We start from the raw sequence: 23161 nt of genomic DNA on the forward strand, positions 1-23161 counted from the left end.
GATAACTGTTGCGAACGCAACTCTTTTAATTTTATAAATTTCATTTCAATAAATTTCTCTTTAGGAGCGATCGTCACGACGATCTCATTTTTAAACCTAACGGTCATTTACGAATTTAAGACCAAAAATACACGGACCGGCATTCTGCGGCCGCAGAATTCCGCTTGCTGAAAAATGTATGGATACCCCAGTTCGAAAAAATTCCCAAATAGCCAGAATTGATTAAGCAGTCAATTTTGGCATGCTAAAGATCGCTGCTTGAATTCGCCTTTTGCAGTAGATAAACAGCGTCAAAGTTCCAGGTAGTCCTTCTAAATAGCGCCTAAGCAGCTTCCTTATGCCAGGTTACCGAGGATAGTTTTTTGTGTGTTTTTTTTGAAACAAACGTCATCGATTAAATAAACAACACGATGCATGTCTTTTTTATGTCCATGTTAATTTTAATACTTTAAAAGCTCTTGAACTCAATATAATTTTACATAGTCTACTAAAAAATCACAAACACAGCACACAATATTCCTTCTTCATTTAACTTATCTAACTTGTGCAGCAGCAATGAGATGTTTTACGGCACCAGTCTTTGACACTTTCACAAGAGCCACCTCGTACCGATGTCGTACATTAAAAAGCTATAAAGTTCCACAAAGTTCGGCACATCATCTTAACAAGCCTTCAATTTCCATTATGAACCATACACATACGGCCAAACAGCCGCAAGGTTCCAAAGAGTACCGAGTGCTTGTTAAAAAGCGCCAAAGTTCCGCAACGTACTTCTTATCTCTTAATCAGCCACAAAGTACGACATCGGAACGATTTTTCATTAAACAGCCTCAAATCAGCTATAGAGTTCGAGCTGGTTATTTTGGTTGTTACCTTGGCTACCTGGCAGTCGATTACCATCTTATGAAATACGACTTTTGCTCCTCGGACTGCAACCGCTCCACATCAGACGCTGTACCGCGCAACAACTGTTTGTGGCTGGTTTACTGCAATGTAACATCGACTGTCCATCCCTACTCCAGCAGTTAAACTTTTACGCGCCTGCTATTCAGCTTCGTTCTCGTCAGTGACTTGCCCTGAACCGTAGTCGAAATGGATATGGCTTTAGAAACCCCCTTAACTCCATTCGGGTGTTTAATGAAGTTTGTCATATTTTTGACTTGGAGCCTCAGTGCAGGCTTTTAAAATCGCCTTTGAGTGATTAAGTTGATCTATCTATTAAGCGAAAGGCCACGGGAGTGACAAAATGCTGACAAATTTTTCAAAATGTGAGCTTTTGTCACTTTTTTGAGCTTTTGTCAAAATTTTGTAACCTGGAGCAGCCAGGAAAAAAAGTTGACAAAAGCTGACAAAATTTGACGTTCGTGAAAAAGCGTAAACAAACAGCTATTTGGCGCAGTTGTGACCCATTGTTATGATAATAATACTAAAATGCATGATTCTAATTGATTTATGTACCTAGTTAGTGCTTCTTAAACAAAATATCGATGATATTCAGATGTTGGAGCTTTTTGTCGCTCTTGTGTATGTTTTTGGTGCGGCCACGAGAAAAGCTCTTTTTTACAGTTGACAAGCAATTTTGACAAAGTTGAAAATTGTTTCAACATTTTTTCAGCTCCGTGGCCACGCGCTAATTTATTTTAAACTCCGTCCTTTGCTTGGTACCCGGCGACGTATGATATAAGAGATTATAGAATTAAATCAGCCATAGAACATAGAATTTATGTTATTAGGAACAAAACATGAGTCCAAAATAGTAAAAAAGACTCCAATTCGATCTATAGCAACGACCAGAAACAATGTTTATTTGAAATGTCAAAATTTTCCCATGGCTCGCTGTCAAATGGCGCTAAACGCTTCAGCCTGTTCTCTTTCATGGACCTTGTTGATGGTATACGTTATTTATTCTTCTGGAAAACCCTGTACATTTAGACGCGCAGGACGTTATGCCAAATAGACGAAGAACAACATACGCACACACACATAATTTCACGCAATAAAGGACTACACATCTGTTTATTACTGCTATACAACAATCCTATAATCTAGATTTCAGCGTATTGGCGAATAAAGCTACGAATACTTGGTGCAGTAATTTTAGCAAATCCTGCTGGCCATGCGCTAGTACAGCTAGGATGACTAAACGACACAACTCCCGCCAATCCACTTCCGCACACCAACGCACCGCCGCTGTCTCCACCGCACGTGTCTACACCATTGTTGTATTTGGCACAAATCATGCTAATCGGAATGAAAAGAACCAATAATAATCAATCAGGATTTTTCACGCAAGCTTAACTTGGCGAACAAGGCTGAGCGAAGATAACTTACTTCGAGGTAATAGATTGCTTGCATGTCCCGCACAACTTGCGATATTCAGCCCACATTGTAGCACAAGTGCTCTGTGACACAATATTCATGTTGGCGTAGCGCAATTGATTTACAGACGCTGGTTGATTATTACCTGTGCGTCCCCATCCAATCACGAAGCACTCAGTACCGACCGGCAGCTCATTGGTTTGCAGCGCTAATGGGGCCATGTTTGGCCTTCCGCTGAAGGAATTCACAGGAACAGTAAGGACAGCTACATCACAATCCGATGCAGCGGGAAACGCCTTACGATTATAATTAGGATGAAGAGCTATACTGACCACGGGGACTTCAATTCCACCAGAAGAAGTGGATGTGCTTCCTCCATACAAAGTTACCTAAAAGAATCATTTTACGTTTCGAAATTTACTTAATTATACAAGGAGCATGCTGTACCACTTACGCGTGATGGATCGGACGGATACTTATACACACAATGCGCAGCAGTCAACGAATGCGAATTAGTAATGATGGTAGCTCCGCAATCGAAAGCACCGTTAACTCGCAAGCTCAAGGCATACTTATATTTAACAATGCTCACTGCTTTTCCATTTACAATGCGACCAGATTGGGACGCTCCATCCGGTTTGTTCTGATCGCTAGCGTCAGTCAGCACTGCGCTGCCGCAGAACAATCCGAATAGCACTAGACTGATCACTTGTTTCATCTTGCTGTCCTATTCGACTATGGCAATGCTCCAACTGTTATCCGTATTTAAAGCACCAAAAAGTCTTTCCTGCAGGTGTGTTTCGCACGCGTGGAACCATGTATTTAAACAAGGCTATTCCTAAATCCCCGGTGAAAAAAAACTCTAACTTGTGCAAATATAACAGAAGCCGTTCCATTTCCTTATGAGCTCAACTGGAAACAGTTTTCTGGATTGTTAACACTTGTATGACGCAAAACCTACTTAAAACATAACAAACAGAATATCTTAGCTCCGAGTGATTCCAAAAACTAATCTCGTACATTGGGCCTGGTCACGAATGAAAGTCGAAATTTCATCTAAAAACTAACAAATTTCCAACAAGTGGTGCTTATTACCCCAGCAACCCTTTCATAATCTGTTTGTTATGCTTTCCATTCGATTTGCGTCACACGACTGTCAACAATTCAGAAAACTAATCCCACTTGAGCAAACAAGGAAGTTTCACAGATTTTTATAATTTGCACAAGTTTGTTTGTAATTTTAAGAGCCATTGATTAGGGCATCGTCGATTTATTTCCGCGAGTTAGAAAAAGAATATCTTCTAGAAACAACTATGTTATACCACAGCATACCACTCCTTCAAACACGTTGCCATGTATTAGTAAATAACATCTCTCCACACGTTGGAAAACATCTGCCGGAAGTGGATTTTCTAGCTATAAATACGGATAACTGTTGGAGCATTGCCATAGTCGAATAGGACAGCAAGATGAAACAAGTGATCAGTCTAGTGCTATTCGGATTGTTCTGCGGCAGCGCAGTGCTGACTGACGCTAGCGATCAGAACAAACCGGACGGAGCGTCCCAATCTGGCCGCATAGTCAATGGAAAAGCAGTGAGCATTGTAAAATATAAGTATGCCCTGAGTTTGCGAGTTAACGGTGTATTCGAGTGCGGAGCCACTATCATCACTCATAAGCATGCCTTGACTGCTGCTCATTGTGTGTATCCTCAACGATTCGAACCAATGCGAGTGAGTTGTGCAGCATGTTGCGCTACCTATATGTACGCTATTAACGATATATTGCACGATTTCAGGTCTCTTTGTATGGCGGTAGCACATCAGCAGTCACTGGTGGCGTCCTGTTTTCGGTGGTCCGTATCGCAGTTCATCTTGGGTACGATCATAGTTATTTCCCTGATGCGTCTGAGTACGATGTGGCTGTCTTAACTGTAGCAAATAATGCCTTCAGTGGAAAGCCAAACATGGCTTCGTTAATACTGCAAACTTCTGAACAGCCGATCGGTACTAGATGCTTTGTGGCTGGATGGGGCCGCACAGGTAATAATGAACCAGCGTCTTTAAATCAATTGCGTTATGCCGAAATGACCATTGTGGATCAGAGCACTTGTGCAAGAGCTTGGGCAACATACCCAAGACAGCGTGTTACATCCAAGTAAGTGAACCTAAACGGCGAACAATACTGTCTATACATTAATTGTGATTGGTTATCTTTTTTCTTTTCAGTATGATCTGTGCCAAGTACGGAAATGGCGTGGACACGTGCAAGGGTGACAGCGGTGGTGCATTGGTGTGCGGAGGTGGATTGGCTGGAGTTGTGTCGTTTACTAATCTTGAATGTACTAGCGCATGGCCAGCAGGATTTTCAAAAATTTCTGCACCAAGTATTCGTAGGTTTATTAGTACCGAGGCTGGCATTTAGAGAATGGGTATATATTTTCTTTATTTGTTTAATGAAATTATACGTATGTCACCAGTAATAAACGGACAAGTAGTGTTTTGATGGATATGACGGAATTGAGGAGTTTATTTATTTTTAACGATATGGGAAGGGGGAGAGGAATTTATCTAAGTTTAGTGCATATGCATTTTTTTGTAACACTGCTTTTATAAGACTACACAAATTGAGCTAAAATACTTAGGCTATCTGCTACGTTGAATTCCCACTTTATTTCCTACCCTAATTCCTCATATTCCTACACTGCACATGTATTGCCAGGTCGTTTCAAATTTGTAACAGTTCAGTTACAGGTACAGTTCCAGGAACGGAATAAAATCGGGAGCTATTACAAGACCTGTGTGGATTTCATCATGATCAGTTACATGACCAGAATGGGATCATGTTTGGTTCAAGGATCCATATGGGTCCATCATTAGTTCCAGGACTGGTATAGGTTCATGATTGATTGCAGAACCAGTACGGGTTCATGATTGATTCCATGATCGGTAAAAGATCAGTTTAAGCTCCAGGATCGGTATGAGCTCATGATCGGTTCTAGAACCAGTGTGTGTTTATGATCAGTTTTAGGAATGGTAGTGGTTCAGTATCGGTCCCTGGAACAGTATGGGTCCAGGTGGACGGCATAAGTTCAATATGACGTTCAGAACTGGTAAGACAAAGCGGCCACATGCGGCCCGCGAAGAACTTTGGCAGTTATTTGAATGAAACTGAAGTAGATTGTAGATTACGAGACAGGAATAGTGGGTGTACTAATTTTTAACCACTGAGGAAGAAGATTTTAACATTCAGTCTTAATAGTTCGTTTAACGAAGTATCGAGTAAGGTATCGTCGAAGATGGCATGTAGCATGTATTTTAGTTCTTGTTGGCTGGTGGCTCCTCAAAGTGGGACTCATATTTTCCCATGTTTCTACCCATTTTCTAACTTTGAGGCTTTCTGGAAAATTCGGAAACCATGTATTTCACTCGGAATACCACTTTTTTAGCACTTTTACTTTATAATACTTAATTGATGAGGGTACTGTTTAGCTAGGATTTTAATAAAATCAGGGCGATATCTTTAAACATCTTGAAAATCCAAGAACATCAAAAAGGCTTGAATTGGATGAGGCCTTTTAGAAGTTGGTAGTATCTTTTCCGTGGGAAGGTCATCGCTACTTCGTCTCGTTCATAGACGATCAGTCCCATTTTGCTGTGGTGTATTTGCTTCGAAAGAAATCTGAGGTCTTTGAAAAATTCAAAGAGTTTTCAGCAATGGCGACTGCGATGTTTGGTACGAACATTTCAAAACTCACTGTAGACCAGGGACGTGAGTATTTTTCGAATAATCAACAGAAGTACTACAAGGCGATGGGAATTCAGATGGAGCAAACGGTAGCCTACTCACCGCAACAGAACGGGGTCGCGGAACGGTTCAACCGCACTCTTATCGAAAAGGTACGTACTATGTTGATTGGATCGAATGCGCCCAAGTCATTGTGGAGTGAAGCTGTGCTAGCAGCTGAGTTCATCTTAAATCGAAGTCCAACGTGTGTGATATCAAAGAACGCTACGCCTGCTGAACTATGGTGTTGAAGAAAGCCAAGTCTGGAAAAGGCTCGTGTCTTTGGATGTCAAGTATTTGCATGGGTGCCGAATCAACAAAGAAAGAAGCTTGATGCAAAAAGTCGACAGTTATTAAATGTCGGATATGCACCAAACGAAGATGCACCGTTATGGGACAAGGATTCTAAACAAATCGTTATTGCTCGTGATGTGAAGTTTAACGAAACATATTTTCCATGGACAAATGATGCAGAAAATAACGGAAAATTAATTGTACCGCTAACTTACGAGCAAGAGGGGGAAGAAGTAATCGAGGAAGAAGTGATCGAGGATGCCGTTAATGTACATCCGGAAGAAGAAGATCCTGACGAGCAATATGGGGAGAACTCTTCAACTGAATCACTTGACTGCGATGGTGTCCAATCGTGAAATGATGATGAAGATGCAGCGGAAGCAGACGATACCGCGCTCCCTTTGCATCTAGATTTGGACTTGTCTTCCGGCCCTAGTGGCGAACAGTCTAGGAGGCGCAGCGAACGGGAGCGCCGATTTCCCGGTAAGTTCCATGACTATATTTCCGGATTTAGTGCTTGTGCTGTTGGCCCTCCGTTCTCATTAATTCATTAATGCTCATGAGGATCGTGACCGATGGTACAAAGTGGTACAAGACGAACTAAACTCCATGAAGGTCAACGATGTGTGGAAGCTGATGGTGTGTCCAGCCGGTGTGAAACCGCTAAAAACGAAGTGGGTGTTCCGGCTGAAGGAGGATGAAACCGGACAACAGGTCCGGTACAAGGCGCGATTTGTAGTCAAAGGGTTTCTGCAACGGCCCGGGATTGACTTTTGTGAAATATATTCACTTAAGTGCTGGATTGTGATATTAGCTTAGTATAAATTTGATGAGAATGAAAAGAGTGCACCTTTATCGCCGGTCTGTTTGCAACTGTGTATTCGTTTGTCCCATAGTTCATTACATAATTCATTACAAAGTTCATTCGTGTAGTTCGAGCAGTTCATTTCTGGAAGTCCAAATTAGTCAAGTAGTTTTATCTATATCCTATGGTTTAGTTCCTTCTAATTCGTATGTTTTTTCCTATTTGAATTCAGCTTCGAAATATTAATGTTAACCCAAAATCCAACAACTTTGAAGACACGTTTGCACCCGTTGCTAGGCTGTCGACAGTTACGGTAGTACTAGCTGTTGCCGTCCATCGTGGCTTACACGTACACCATATGGATGTCAAAACGGCTTTCTTACACGGAGTGCTAAAGGAGGACCTGTACATGGAAGTGCCCCAAGGCGTGTAGGCAACACCAGGCATCGTGTGCAAACTTAAAAAATCGCTTCATGGTTTAAAACAAGCTCCACGATGCTGGAATGATCGCTTCAACTCGTCATTGTTGAAGTTTGGGTTCCGTAGATCAAATCGGGCCTACTATCTGTACGTTTCAACTGAAAAAGGTGATGAAATTTATCTGGTGCTTTATGTCGACGATCTTCTGATTGTTGGACGAAATATTCGAACGATGAAGAGACTGAGACGGCGGCTCACAGATGAATTTGAAATGACCGACTGTAGACAAAAGAAGTTTTTGCTGGGATTGTGAGTAGAGTACAACCGTAATCGTGGCGAACGGAAGCTGTCACAGGAGGCAGCTGCAAACAAAATTTTAGAAAATTTTGGAATGTCGGAATGTAATCCAGCGAAGACCCCGATGGAGAAAGGACTTCAGTTGAGTCGAAAAGGAAATCATACTGCACAGCCATATCGAGAGTCGCTACGCAATGTAATGTATCAAATGATATGTGTGCGACCTGATTTGTGCTATACCGTAGATTACATGGCACGATTTCAACAATCACCACCGAAAGATCATTGGCAAACTCTTAAGCGTATCATGAGATACCTATGGTGTAGTAAGTTCGGAAGATAGCTACGTTCGCCATGTAATGTGATGAGCGTACATACAGTACAACTGATCAACGCGTACCATCGCGGTAGGTCAGTGTTTCGCTGACATGTATCGAAGTAGAATAATACTTTGTTCGAAGCGGACTTTTCGACACTTGATCGTCCAGGCGATCATAGAAACCTTTAGGAGGTTTCCCTTACTGGAAACGTTGGAGTTTAGAGGTCTTACCTTGGGTAGGGGGACATAACTAAACTCTTTAAATGAGAAGTCGATAAATGTTGGATGGGCATAGTGCTATCCTGACAGTCCGAACGAATCTGACCTGCCACGGTCGGAATTGGTTTTATTTATACTCAATAAGTTTCGTACATTTGGTTTTGGAATGTGTTTTTGTCCTAATTAAAGGTTATTGATATAAAGGCCAGGCTACATTGATCGTACTCGCACGCGTAATTGTGATTTTCACTAGCGCATCTGGCGGCGGCTGGTGGAAGCTTTTTTTGGTCGTCGGGGGAAGGGTCGTGCCGGATCTCAAATTTAAGTAGTTTTTTAACCGTTTTTCGATGCGAAAATGGCTGGAATACTTGCGCAACATATTTATGTATCAATTACAAAGCTTTCTCAGTCCAGTTAAAGTGAAAAACATGGAAAAATAACGTATTTTCTGAAGCGGCTCCAAATTGTTTGGCAAAATGCTTCGGTCAGCCGCCGCCAGATGCGCTAGAGAAAATCGAAATTACGTGTGCGAGTACGATCAATGTAGCCCGGCCTTTACACTTGTGAGTACGATCAATGTAGCCCGGACTTAAGGTGCTATTTATACATTGTATTGGAGGGAGGTGTCTGTCAATATGTGCCTATGGTACGTTTTTAGTGTTTTTACGAAGGTTCTGGAAAGTATAAACTGTTCTAGCTAAAGAACGAGTGCGTCCGTCGATCATTGCATACATTGCGCTTTTAGCAATAAGTTGCTATGCGTTCTCTGTTTGTCCACTTTGCTGTAGTAACGCTTGAATTGCTTATGTTGCGCGTTTCGGTTGTTTTCGATAAATGTGTCTCAATTGTTTTTTCTATGGACGGTATGGTTTGGGTATATTGCTATGGTGTGGATTGATTTGCTGATGTAATATAATGAATGTGTTGCAATAGTGTGATTTGGCTTTCCGAAGTGTGTTACAATGTGTCTATAGCTGATAATGTGGTTTACAATAAGTTCCAATTAGCAGATATGCTACAATGGGACTATAAGAAAAATCCAGGAAATAGACCACTCGAAGGATATGTCGATGCTGACTGGGCGTCTGATGCAGAAGATCGCAAGTCTGTAGCTGGTTTCTTGTTTAAGGTATATGGTTCAACAGTATCTTGGGCAAGCCGGAAGCAGTCGACAGTCTCCTTGTCATAAAGTGAATCTGAATATGTAGCGCTAAGTGCTGCTGTTTCCGAAGGCATCTGGTTGGCTGGTATTTTGGAAGATTTGCAATGCAAAACACCATCGGATCGAGTTATTATATACGAAAACAACCGTAGCTGTATTGGTCTGGCTAAGAATGCTGAATCCAAAAGGATAAAGCACTTGGATATTAAACATCATTTTTTTAAAGACCATGTTGCTGCTGGTAATGTTAAGATTGAACCGATAAGTACTTCTGAACAGCAAGCGGATATATTAACGAAAGCGTTGGATGCAAACCTATTTGAATATCTCAGAAGCAAGATTGGAGTCAGATATTCAGAGGGGATGTTGTAATCTAGCAATCGTGCAATTGTCAAACTTATATGTAAATCACAGTAGTCTATGAACGCATAACGGATTAGTTAGTTGTAATAAAATCTTTAGCCGGTCTGGTGGTACAGTCGTCAACTCGAACGACTTAACAACACGCCCGTCATGGGTTCAAGCCCCGAATAGACCATGCCTCCATGCGTAGGACTGACTATCCTGCTATGGTAACAATAAGTCATTGAAAGCCAAGCTCACTTCACTAGTGGGTATAGGCAGGCCTTGACCGGCAGCGGTTGTTGTGCCAAAAAGAAGAAGAAGAAGAATAATAAAATCTTCAGAAAGATCAGACGTCTTTAATCCCCGTTGTAGGTTCAAGTATAGAATGGACCACCCTCCGTGGCAAGGGTAATTGTACCAGTTTTCAGCAGGGAAGGACAACTGTTGCGAACGCTACTCTTTTAATTTTATAAATTTCATTTCAATAAATTTCTCTTTAGGAGCGATCGCCACGACGATCACATTTTTAAACCTAACGGTCATTTACGAATTTAAGGCCAAAAATACACAGACCGGAATTCCGCGGCCGCGTAAATGTATGGATATGCAAGTTCGGGAAAGTTCCATGACCATCATTTCAGCATGACCCATCAACGAAATGTGACCCATCTCTTTTCCTGACCTTATTGGCCATCACAAAATGCACTGATTCCTTGGTAATATTTGATTTGTTGAACATTAAAAGGCTTCTTTCTTTAGATAAATTGTCAAGGATGGCTGCTTACATGGCAGTTTGTCACACAATTAGTGTCAGAAAAATGGCCAAACTCTGATCTAATGAAGGAACGAGGCCTCTCACACATTTTGTAACCTTCAAAAATGGGTATGATAGGTTATTCATAAGTTAAAGAAACAATTTTCGCCATCATTCTCCAATCATTTAACTCCCCCGCCTTTACTGCCTCTCTGGCCGCTTGAAGTGCAATTGAAATAACAGAAATGCATTATTTTAGAAGGAAGTCACCAGTAGATTAATAATAATAAATTTAATTCATATCTACATAGTGTTTGTCCAGCGTAAATAATTAAAAAGCTACATGGCCGAATACTTTTTGCGCGCCCATCAAACGACTTTTTTTAGTTTTTTTATGTATTTTGGTTGCTATTGCACTATTTAAATGCTTATTGTTTAGCAAAACGTGTGTATTGATGGTCCTTTTATCAAACCTCATCATTATTTTTATCGCCCCATACGTATTGCGGCCATAATTCACATTTTTCTGTAAAATATTCAGCTAGACGAATACTTTTTGGACTGACTGTACTTATATTTAGCAATGCTCACTGCTTTTCCATTTACAATGCGGCCAGATTAGGGCGCTCCGTCCGGTTTGTTCTGATCGCTAGCGTCAGTCAGCACTGCACTGCCGCAGAACAATCCAAACAGCACTAGACCGATCACTTGTTTCATCTTGCTGCTTGTTGAACTATGAAAATGCTCAAGATCTTCTTCATATAAAGCACCAAAAAGTCTTTCCTACAGGTGTGTTTCGCATCAGAGGAACCATGTATTTAAACAAGGCTATTCCTAAATCCCCAGTGAAAAAAAAACTCAAACTTGTGCAAATATAATAGAAGCCGTACCTTTCCTTATGTTATTTCCTTATGAGCTCAACTGGAAACAGTTTTCTGGATTGTTAACACTTGTATGACGTAAAACCTACTTAAAACATAACAAACAGAATATCCTAGCTCCGAGTGATTCCAAAAACTAATCTCGTACATTGGGCCTGGTCACGAATGAAAGTCGAAATTTCATCTAAAAACTAACAAATTTCCAACAAGTGGTGCTTATTACCCCAGCAACCCTTTCATAATCTGTTTGTTATGCTTTCCATTCGATTTGCGTCACACGACTGTCAACAATTCAGAAAACTAATCCCACTTGAGCAAACAAGGAAGTTTCACAGATTTTTATAATTTGCACAAGTTTGTTTGTAATTTTAAGAGCCATTGATTAGGGCATCGTCGATTTATTTCCGCGAGTTAGAAAAAGAATATCTTCTAGAAACAACTATGTTATACCACAGCATACCACTCCTTCAAACACGTTGCCATGTATTAGTAAATAACATCTTTCCACGCGTTGGAAAAACATCTGCCGGAAGTGGATTTTCTAGCTATAAATACGGATAACTGTTGGAGCATTGCCATAGTCGAATAGGACAGCAAGATGAAACAAGTGATCAGTCTAGTGCTATTCGGATTGTTCTGCGGCAGCGCAGTGCTGACTGACGCTAGCGATCAGAACAAACCGGACGGAGCGTCCCAATCTGGCCGCATAGTCAATGGAAAAGCAGTGAGCATTGTAAAATATAAGTATGCCCTGAGTTTGCGAGTTAACGGTGTATTCGAGTGCGGAGCCACTATCATCACTCATAAGCATGCCTTGACTGCTGCTCATTGTGTGTATCCTCAACGATTCGAACCAATGCGAGTGAGTTGTGCAGCATGTTGCGCTACCTATATGTACGCTATTAACGATATATTGCACGATTTCAGGTCTCTTTGTATGGCGGTAGCACATCAGCAGTCACTGGTGGCGTCCTGTTTTCGGTGGTCCGTATCGCAGTTCATCCTGGGTACGATCATAGTTATTTCCCTGATGCGTCTGAGTACGATGTGGCTGTCTTAACTGTAGCAAATAATGCCTTCAGTGGAAAGCCAAACATGGCTTCGTTAATACTGCAAACTTCTGAACAGCCGATCGGTACTAGATGCTTTGTGGCTGGATGGGGCCGCACAGGTAATAATGAACCAGCGTCTTTAAATCAATTGCGTTATGCCGAAATGACCATTGTGGATCAGAGCACTTGTGCAAGAGCTTGGGCAACATACCCAAGACAGCGTGTTACATCCAAGTAAGTGAACCTAAACGGCGAACAATACTGTCTATACATTAATTGTGATTGGTTATCTTTTTTCTTTTCAGTATGATCTGTGCCAAGTACGGAAATGGCGTGGACACGTGCAAGGGTGACAGCGGTGGTGCATTGGTGTGCGGAGGTGGATTGGCTGGAGTTGTGTCGTTTACTAATCTTGAATGTACTAGCGCATGGCCAGCAGGATTTTCAAAAATTTCTGCACCAAGTATTCGTAGGTTTATTAGTACCGAGGCTGGCATTTAGAGAATGGGTATATATTTTCTTTATTTGTTTAATGAAATTATTCGTATGTCACCAGTAATAAACGGACAAGTAGTGTTTTGATGGATATGACGGAATTGAGGAGTTTATTTATTTTTAACGATATTGGGAAGGGGGAGAGGAATTTATCTAAGTTTAGTGCATATGCATTTTTTTGTAACACTGCTTTTATAAGACTACACAAATTGAGCTAAAATACTTAGGCTATCTGCTACGTTGAATTCCCACTTTATTTCCTACCCTAATTCCTCATATTCCTACACTGCACATGTATTGCCAGGTCGTTTCAAATTTGTAACAGTTCAGTTACAGGTACAGTTCCAGGAACGGAATAAAATCGGCAGCTATTACAAGACCTGTGTGGATTTCATCATGATCAGTTACATGACCAGTATGGGATCATGTTTGGTTCAAGGATCCATATGGGTCCATCATTAGTTCCAGGACTGGTATAGGTTCATGATTGATTGCAGAACCAGTACGGGTTCATGATTGATTCCATGATCGGTAAAAGATCAGTTTAAGCTCCAGGATCGGTATGAGCTCATGATCGGTTCTAGAACCAGTGTGTGTTTATGATCAGTTTTAGGAATGGTAGTGGTTCAGTATCGGTCCCTGGAACAGTATGGGTCCAGGTGGACGGCATAAGTTCAATATGACGTTCAGAACTGGTAAGACAAAGCGGCCACATGCGGCCCGCGAAGAACTTTGGCAGTTATTTGAATGAAACTGAAGTAGATTGTAGATTACGAGACAGGAATAGTGGGTGTACTAATTTTTAACCACTGAGGAAGAAGATTTTAACATTCAGTCTTAATAGTTCGTTTAACGAAGTATCGAGTAAGGTATCGTCGAAGATGGCATGTAGCATGTATTTTAGTTCTTGTTGGCTGGTGGCTCCTCAAAGTGGGACTCATATTTTCCCATGTTTCTACCCATTTTCTAACTTTGAGGCTTTCTGGAAAATTCGGAAACCATGTATTTCACTCGGAATACCACTTTTTTAGCACTTTTACTTTATAATACTTAATTGATGAGGGTACTGTTTAGCTAGGATTTTAATAAAATCAGGGCGATATCTTTAAACATCTTGAAAATCCAAGAACATCAAAAAGGCTTGAATTGGATGAGGCCTTTTAGAAGTTGGTAGTATCTTTTCCGTGGGAAGGTCATCGCTACTTCGTCTCGTTCATAGACGATCAGTCCCATTTTGCTGTGGTGTATTTGCTTCGAAAGAAATCTGAGGTCTTTGAAAAATTCAAAGAGTTTTCAGCAATGGCGACTGCGATGTTTGGTACGAACATTTCAAAACTCACTGTAGACCAGGGACGTGAGTATTTTTCGAATAATCAACAGAAGTACTACAAGGCGATGGGAATTCAGATGGAGCAAACGGTAGCCTACTCACCGCAACAGAACGGGGTCGCGGAACGGTTCAACCGCACTCTTATCGAAAAGGTACGTACTATGTTGATTGGATCGAATGCGCCCAAGTCATTGTGGAGTGAAGCTGTGCTAGCAGCTGAGTTCATCTTAAATCGAAGTCCAACGTGTGTGATATCAAAGAACGCTACGCCTGCTGAACTATGGTGTTGAAGAAAGCCAAGTCTGGAAAAGGCTCGTGTCTTTGGATGTCAAGTATTTGCATGGGTGCCGAATCAACAAAGAAAGAAGCTTGATGCAAAAAGTCGACAGTTATTAAATGTCGGATATGCACCAAACGAAGATGCACCGTTATGGGACAAGGATTCTAAACAAATCGTTATTGCTCGTGATGTGAAGTTTAACGAAACATATTTTCCATGGACAAATGATGCAGAAAATAACGGAAAATTAATTGTACCGCTAACTTACGAGCAAGAGGGGGAAGAAGTAATCGAGGAAGAAGTGATCGAGGATGCCGTTAATGTACATCCGGAAGAAGAAGATCCTGACGAGCAATATGGGGAGAACTCTTCAACTGAATCACTTGACTGCGATGGTGTCCAATCGTGAAATGATGATGAAGATGCAGCGGAAGCAGACGATACCGCGCTCCCTTTGCATCTAGATTTGGACTTGTCTTCCGGCCCTAGTGGCGAACAGTCTAGGAGGCGCAGCGAACGGGAGCGCCGATTTCCCGGTAAGTTCCATGACTATATTTCCGGATTTAGTGCTTGTGCTGTTGGCCCTCCGTTCTCATTAATTCATTAATGCTCATGAGGATCGTGACCGATGGTACAAAGTGGTACAAGACGAACTAAACTCCATGAAGGTCAACGATGTGTGGAAGCTGATGGTGTGTCCAGCCGGTGTGAAACCGCTAAAAACGAAGTGGGTGTTCCGGCTGAAGGAGGATGAAACCGGACAACAGGTCCGGTACAAGGCGCGATTTGTAGTCAAAGGGTTTCTGCAACGGCCCGGGATTGACTTTTGTGAAATATATTCACTTAAGTGCTGGATTGTGATATTAGCTTAGTATAAATTTGATGAGAATGAAAAGAGTGCACCTTTATCGCCGGTCTGTTTGCAACTGTGTATTCGTTTGTCCCATAGTTCATTACATAATTCATTACAAAGTTCATTCGTGTAGTTCGAGCAGTTCATTTCTGGAAGTCCAAATTAGTCAAGTAGTTTTATCTATATCCTATGGTTTAGTTCCTTCTAATTCGTATGTTTTTTCCTATTTGAATTCAGCTTCGAAATATTAATGTTAACCCAAAATCCAACAACTTTGAAGACACGTTTGCACCCGTTGCTAGGCTGTCGACAGTTACGGTAGTACTAGCTGTTGCCGTCCATCGTGGCTTACACGTACACCATATGGATGTCAAAACGGCTTTCTTACACGGAGTGCTAAAGGAGGACCTGTACATGGAAGTGCCCCAAGGCGTGTAGGCAACACCAGGCATCGTGTGCAAACTTAAAAAATCGCTTCATGGTTTAAAACAAGCTCCACGATGCTGGAATGATCGCTTCAACTCGTCATTGTTGAAGTTTGGGTTCCGTAGATCAAATCGGGCCTACTATCTGTACGTTTCAACTGAAAAAGGTGATGAAATTTATCTGGTGCTTTATGTCGACGATCTTCTGATTGTTGGACGAAATATTCGAACGATGAAGAGACTGAGACGGCGGCTCACAGATGAATTTGAAATGACCGACTGTAGACAAAAGAAGTTTTTGCTGGGATTGTGAGTAGAGTACAACCGTAATCGTGGCGAACGGAAGCTGTCACAGGAGGCAGCTGCAAACAAAATTTTAGAAAATTTTGGAATGTCGGAATGTAATCCAGCGAAGACCCCGATGGAGAAAGGACTTCAGTTGAGTCGAAAAGGAAATCATACTGCACAGCCATATCGAGAGTCGCTACGCAATGTAATGTATCAAATGATATGTGTGCGACCTGATTTGTGCTATACCGTAGATTACATGGCACGATTTCAACAATCACCACCGAAAGATCATTGGCAAACTCTTAAGCGTATCATGAGATACCTATGGTGTAGTAAGTTCGGAAGATAGCTACGTTCGCCATGTAATGTGATGAGCGTACATACAGTACAACTGATCAACGCGTACCATCGCGGTAGGTCAGTGTTTCGCTGACATGTATCGAAGTAGAATAATACTTTGTTCGAAGCGGACTTTTCGACACTTGATCGTCCAGGCGATCATAGAAACCTTTAGGAGGTTTCCCTTACTGGAAACGTTGGAGTTTAGAGGTCTTACCTTGGGTAGGGGGACATAACTAAACTCTTTAAATGAGAAGTCGATAAATGTTGGATGGGCATAGTGCTATCCTGACAGTCCGAACGAATCTGACCTGCCACGGTCGGAATTGGTTTTATTTATACTCAATAAGTTTCGTACATTTGGTTTTGGAATGTGTTTTTGTCCTAATTAAAGGTTATTGATATAAAGGCCAGGCTACATTGATCGTACTCGCACGCGTAATTGTGATTTTCACTAGCGCATCTGGCGGCGGCTGGTGGAAGCTTTTTTTGGTCGTCGGGGGAAGGGTCGTGCCGGATCTCAAATTTAAGTAGTTTTTTAACCGTTTTTCGATGCGAAAATGGCTGGAATACTTGCGCAACATATTTATGTATCAATTACAAAGCTTTCTCAGTCCAGTTAAAGTGAAAAACATGGAAAAATAACGTATTTTCTGAAGCGGCTCCAAATTGTTTGGCAAAATGCTTCGGTCAGCCGCCGCCAGATGCGCTAGAGAAAATCGAAATTACGTGTGCGAGTACGATCAATGTAGCCCGGCCTTTACACTTGTGAGTACGATCAATGTAGCCCGGACTTAAGGTGCTATTTATACATTGTATTGGAGGGAGGTGTCTGTCAATATGTGCCTATGGTACGTTTTTAGTGTTTTTACGAAGGTTCTGGAAAGTATAAACTGTTCTAGCTAAAGAACGAGTGCGTCCGTCGATCATTGCATACATTGCGCTTTTAGCAATAAGTTGCTATGCGTTCTCTGTTTGTCCACTTTGCTGTAGTAACGCTTGAATTGCTTATGTTGCGCGTTTCGGTTGTTTTCGATAAATGTGTCTCAATTGTTTTTTCTATGGACGGTATGGTTTGGGTATATTGCTATGGTGTGGATTGATTTGCTGATGTAATATAATGAATGTGTTGCAATAGTGTGATTTGGCTTTCCGAAGTGTGTTACAATGTGTCTATAGCTGATAATGTGGTTTACAATAAGTTCCAATTAGCAGATATGCTACAATGGGACTATAAGAAAAATCCAGGAAATAGACCACTCGAAGGATATGTCGATGCTGACTGGGCGTCTGATGCAGAAGATCGCAAGTCTGTAGCTGGTTTCTTGTTTAAGGTATATGGTTCAACAGTATCTTGGGCAAGCCGGAAGCAGTCGACAGTCTCCTTGTCATAAAGTGAATCTGAATATGTAGCGCTAAGTGCTGCTGTTTCCGAAGGCATCTGGTTGGCTGGTATTTTGGAAGATTTGCAATGCAAAACACCATCGGATCGAGTTATTATATACGAAAACAACCGTAGCTGTATTGGTCTGGCTAAGAATGCTGAATCCAAAAGGATAAAGCACTTGGATATTAAACATCATTTTTTTAAAGACCATGTTGCTGCTGGTAATGTTAAGATTGAACCGATAAGTACTTCTGAACAGCAAGCGGATATATTAACGAAAGCGTTGGATGCAAACCTATTTGAATATCTCAGAAGCAAGATTGGAGTCAGATATTCAGAGGGGATGTTGTAATCTAGCAATCGTGCAATTGTCAAACTTATATGTAAATCACAGTAGTCTATGAACGCATAACGGATTAGTTAGTTGTAATAAAATCTTTAGCCGGTCTGGTGGTACAGTCGTCAACTCGAACGACTTAACAACACGCCCGTCATGGGTTCAAGCCCCGAATAGACCATGCCTCCATGCGTAGGACTGACTATCCTGCTATGGTAACAATAAGTCATTGAAAGCCAAGCTCACTTCACTAGTGGGTATAGGCAGGCCTTGACCGGCAGCGGTTGTTGTGCCAAAAAGAAGAAGAAGAAGAATAATAAAATCTTCAGAAAGATCAGACGTCTTTAATCCCCGTTGTAGGTTCAAGTATAGAATGGACCACCCTCCGTGGCAAGGGTAATTGTACCAGTTTTCAGCAGGGAAGGACAACTGTTGCGAACGCTACTCTTTTAATTTTATAAATTTCATTTCAATAAATTTCTCTTTAGGAGCGATCGCCACGACGATCACATTTTTAAACCTAACGGTCATTTACGAATTTAAGGCCAAAAATACACAGACCGGAATTCCGCGGCCGCGTAAATGTATGGATATGCAAGTTCGGGAAAGTTCCATGACCATCATTTCAGCATGACCCATCAACGAAATGTGACCCATCTCTTTTCCTGACCTTATTGGCCATCACAAAATGCACTGATTCCTTGGTAATATTTGATTTGTTGAACATTAAAAGGCTTCTTTCTTTAGATAAATTGTCAAGGATGGCTGCTTACATGGCAGTTTGTCACACAATTAGTGTCAGAAAAATGGCCAAACTCTGATCTAATGAAGGAACGAGGCCTCTCACACATTTTGTAACCTTCAAAAATGGGTATGATAGGTTATTCATAAGTTAAAGAAACAATTTTCGCCATCATTCTCCAATCATTTAACTCCCCCGCCTTTACTGCCTCTCTGGCCGCTTGAAGTGCAATTGAAATAACAGAAATGCATTATTTTAGAAGGAAGTCACCAGTAGATTAATAATAATAAATTTAATTCATATCTACATAGTGTTTGTCCAGCGTAAATAATTAAAAAGCTACATGGCCGAATACTTTTTGCGCGCCCATCAAACGACTTTTTTTAGTTTTTTTATGTATTTTGGTTGCTATTGCACTATTTAAATGCTTATTGTTTAGCAAAACGTGTGTATTGATGGTCCTTTTATCAAACCTCATCATTATTTTTATCGCCCCATACGTATTGCGGCCATAATTCACATTTTTCTGTAAAATATTCAGCTAGACGAATACTTTTTGGACTGACTGTACTTATATTTAGCAATGCTCACTGCTTTTCCATTTACAATGCGGCCAGATTAGGGCGCTCCGTCCGGTTTGTTCTGATCGCTAGCGTCAGTCAGCACTGCACTGCCGCAGAACAATCCAAACAGCACTAGACCGATCACTTGTTTCATCTTGCTGCTTGTTGAACTATGAAAATGCTCAAGATCTTCTTCATATAAAGCACCAAAAAGTCTTTCCTACAGGTGTGTTTCGCATCAGAGGAACCATGTATTTAAACAAGGCTATTCCTAAATCCCCAGTGAAAAAAAAACTCAAACTTGTGCAAATATAATAGAAGCCGTACCTTTCCTTATGTTATTTCCTTATGAGCTCAACTGGAAACAGTTTTCTGGATTGTTAACACTTGTATGACGTAAAACCTACTTAAAACATAACAAACAGAATATCCTAGCTCCGAGTGATTCCAAAAACTAATCTCGTACATTGGGCCTGGTCACGAATGAAAGTCGAAATTTCATCTAAAAACTAACAAATTTCCAACAAGTGGTGCTTATTACCCCAGCAACCCTTTCATAATCTGTTTGTTATGCTTTCCATTCGATTTGCGTCACACGACTGTCAACAATTCAGAAAACTAATCCCACTTGAGCAAACAAGGAAGTTTCACAGATTTTTATAATTTGCACAAGTTTGTTTGTAATTTTAAGAGCCATTGATTAGGGCATCGTCGATTTATTTCCGCGAGTTAGAAAAAGAATATCTTCTAGAAACAACTATGTTATACCACAGCATACCACTCCTTCAAACACGTTGCCATGTATTAGTAAATAACATCTTTCCACGCGTTGGAAAAACATCTGCCGGAAGTGGATTTTCTAGCTATAAATACGGATAACTGTTGGAGCATTGCCATAGTCGAATAGGACAGCAAGATGAAACAAGTGATCAGTCTAGTGCTATTCGGATTGTTCTGCGGCAGCGCAGTGCTGACTGACGCTAGCGATCAGAACAAACCGGACGGAGCGTCCCAATCTGGCCGCATAGTCAATGGAAAAGCAGTGAGCATTGTAAAATATAAGTATGCCCTGAGTTTGCGAGTTAACGGTGTATTCGAGTGCGGAGCCACTATCATCACTCATAAGCATGCCTTGACTGCTGCTCATTGTGTGTATCCTCAACGATTCGAACCAATGCGAGTGAGTTGTGCAGCATGTTGCGCTACCTATATGTACGCTATTAACGATATATTGCACGATTTCAGGTCTCTTTGTATGGCGGTAGCACATCAGCAGTCACTGGTGGCGTCCTGTTTTCGGTGGTCCGTATCGCAGTTCATCCTGGGTACGATCATAGTTATTTCCCTGATGCGTCTGAGTACGATGTGGCTGTCTTAACTGTAGCAAATAATGCCTTCAGTGGAAAGCCAAACATGGCTTCGTTAATACTGCAAACTTCTGAACAGCCGATCGGTACTAGATGCTTTGTGGCTGGATGGGGCCGCACAGGTAATAATGAACCAGCGTCTTTAAATCAATTGCGTTATGCCGAAATGACCATTGTGGATCAGAGCACTTGTGCAAGAGCTTGGGCAACATACCCAAGACAGCGTGTTACATCCAAGTAAGTGAACCTAAACGGCGAACAATACTGTCTATACATTAATTGTGATTGGTTATCTTTTTTCTTTTCAGTATGATCTGTGCCAAGTACGGAAATGGCGTGGACACGTGCAAGGGTGACAGCGGTGGTGCATTGGTGTGCGGAGGTGGATTGGCTGGAGTTGTGTCGTTTACTAATCTTGAATGTACTAGCGCATGGCCAGCAGGATTTTCAAAAATTTCTGCACCAAGTATTCGTAGGTTTATTAGTACCGAGGCTGGCATTTAGAGAATGGGTATATATTTTCTTTATTTGTTTAATGAAATTATTCGTATGTCACCAGTAATAAACGGACAAGTAGTGTTTTGATGGATATGACGGAATTGAGGAGTTTATTTATTTTTAACGATATTGGGAAGGGGGAGAGGAATTTATCTAAGTTTAGTGCATATGCATTTTTTTGTAACACTGCTTTTATAAGACTACACAAATTGAGCTAAAATACTTAGGCTATCTGCTACGTTGAATTCCCACTTTATTTCCTACCCTAATTCCTCATATTCCTACACTGCACATGTATTGCCAGGTCGTTTCAAATTTGTAACAGTTCAGTTACAGGTACAGTTCCAGGAACGGAATAAAATCGGCAGCTATTACAAGACCTGTGTGGATTTCATCATGATCAGTTACATGACCAGTATGGGATCATGTTTGGTTCAAGGATCCGTATGGGTCCATCATTAGTTCCAGGACTGGTATAGGTTCATGATTGATTGCAGGACCGGTACGGGTTCATGATTGATTCCAGGATCGGTATAGGATCAGTTTAAGCTCCAGGATCGGTATGAGGTCATGATCGGTTCTAGAACCAGTGTGTGTTTATGATCAGTTCTAGGACTGGTATTGGTTCTGTATCGGTTCCTGAATCGGTATAGGTCTAGCATCGGTCCCGGTGGACGGTATAAGTTCAATATCACGTTCAGAACTGATAAGACAAAGCGGACACATCCTCTCATGTTAATGGTGATGATAGAATGGTATGCCATCGGCTCTGCATTCGGACTTGGGCCGGCCCGTGGACGCCGTCTGTTCGCAGACTATGAGACCCATTAGAAGTTGGTAGTCTCTTTTCCTTGAAAAAAGGACACACAGTTTGCGAACATTTGCCGATATGGCCGATTTGCTAAAAAAATGTGTTATCGTTATTAGTCTTTAGCGTTGTCAAAATGCAGCATTTGTTCTTCGTGTGTCGATATTTTGAGGCGATATACGAGGATTAAAGAACGGTCCAGACAGTCTCATAGTTAGCATATATGAGGGATATTGCATAAGAATGATAAAATTTCCTGGTTATGGCGACCGCCGCTAAAATAAAGTATGAGTAAATGTGAACTGCTTTGCGTACTATATTTGTATTTCCATATTTATTATTTCTAAACAATTAAATATGGTAGATATTGGGATATGGTGGAGGTTTTTTAATAGTTTTATAGAAGGCTAAGAAAAAATGTGGATACGATTCTAAGTCAAAGAATAAGTCCTTAATGATTTTCGCCGATCGAAAGCACCATGTGGTATAGTGGGTGATGGAGAAAACAAAACTTGGAACAAACACTTAAAATATCTATATGATATATTTTGGTATAAAAAGATAGATTTTTTCCTCCACATAATCTCCGTTGTTGATTTTGAACTCTTAAAGCAAACTGAAGTGCTGAGAAATAAATGCATCTAGAAAGCCAATCCCGTTTGGTACCAATTCCTCGTGTTAAAGGAAAGAAAAGCGGTTTCCTCCAGACTGAACCCTCCACAACCTTCAAGTCTTTTCCCTCGGTTTGGGTTTCCTCTAGATTGAGGCCAAGGTCCTAATTTGAACTTTGAGA

General features: G+C 41.2%; 2 protein-coding genes across 8 annotated transcripts; one reads left to right on the plus strand and one right to left on the minus strand.

Annotated features, from left to right (window-relative positions):
• Nucleotides 1–473: 473 nt before the first annotated feature.
• LOC125907376 (trypsin beta-like) lies at nt 474–3677 on the minus strand. The gene is made up of 3 exons (XM_049609110.1): nt 2774–3677; nt 2332–2708; nt 474–2241 (listed from the first exon to the last, which is right to left on the minus strand). The coding sequence occupies exons 1-3, from the start codon at nt 3035–3037 to the stop codon at nt 2046–2048; spliced, it is 837 nt and encodes a 278-aa protein (XP_049465067.1). The 5' UTR covers nt 3038–3677; the 3' UTR covers nt 474–2045.
• A 47-nt stretch (nt 3678–3724) lies between these two features.
• LOC120957214 (trypsin delta-like) lies at nt 3725–22607 on the plus strand. Of its 7 annotated transcripts, none has more exons than XM_049609114.1 (3): nt 3725–4052; nt 4118–4476; nt 12959–13581. In XM_049609114.1, the coding sequence occupies exons 1-3, from the start codon at nt 3789–3791 to the stop codon at nt 13152–13154; spliced, it is 819 nt and encodes a 272-aa protein (XP_049465071.1). In that variant the 5' UTR covers nt 3725–3788; the 3' UTR covers nt 13155–13581. The 7 variants fall into 7 exon arrangements, with proteins under 7 accessions (XP_049465071.1, XP_040238881.2, XP_049465070.1 ...); XM_040382947.2 differs by lacking the exon at nt 12959–13581 and adding an exon at nt 4548–4828 and having other exon boundaries at nt 3726–4052; XM_049609113.1 differs by lacking the exon at nt 4118–4476 and adding an exon at nt 12529–12887 and having other exon boundaries at nt 3734–4052; nt 12959–13566.
• Nucleotides 22608–23161: the final 554 nt, after the last annotated feature.

The sequence above is a fragment of the Anopheles coluzzii genome, chromosome 3 (genome assembly GCF_943734685.1).
Source record: "Anopheles coluzzii chromosome 3, AcolN3, whole genome shotgun sequence".
NCBI classification, from domain to species: domain Eukaryota; kingdom Metazoa; phylum Arthropoda; class Insecta; order Diptera; family Culicidae; genus Anopheles; species Anopheles coluzzii.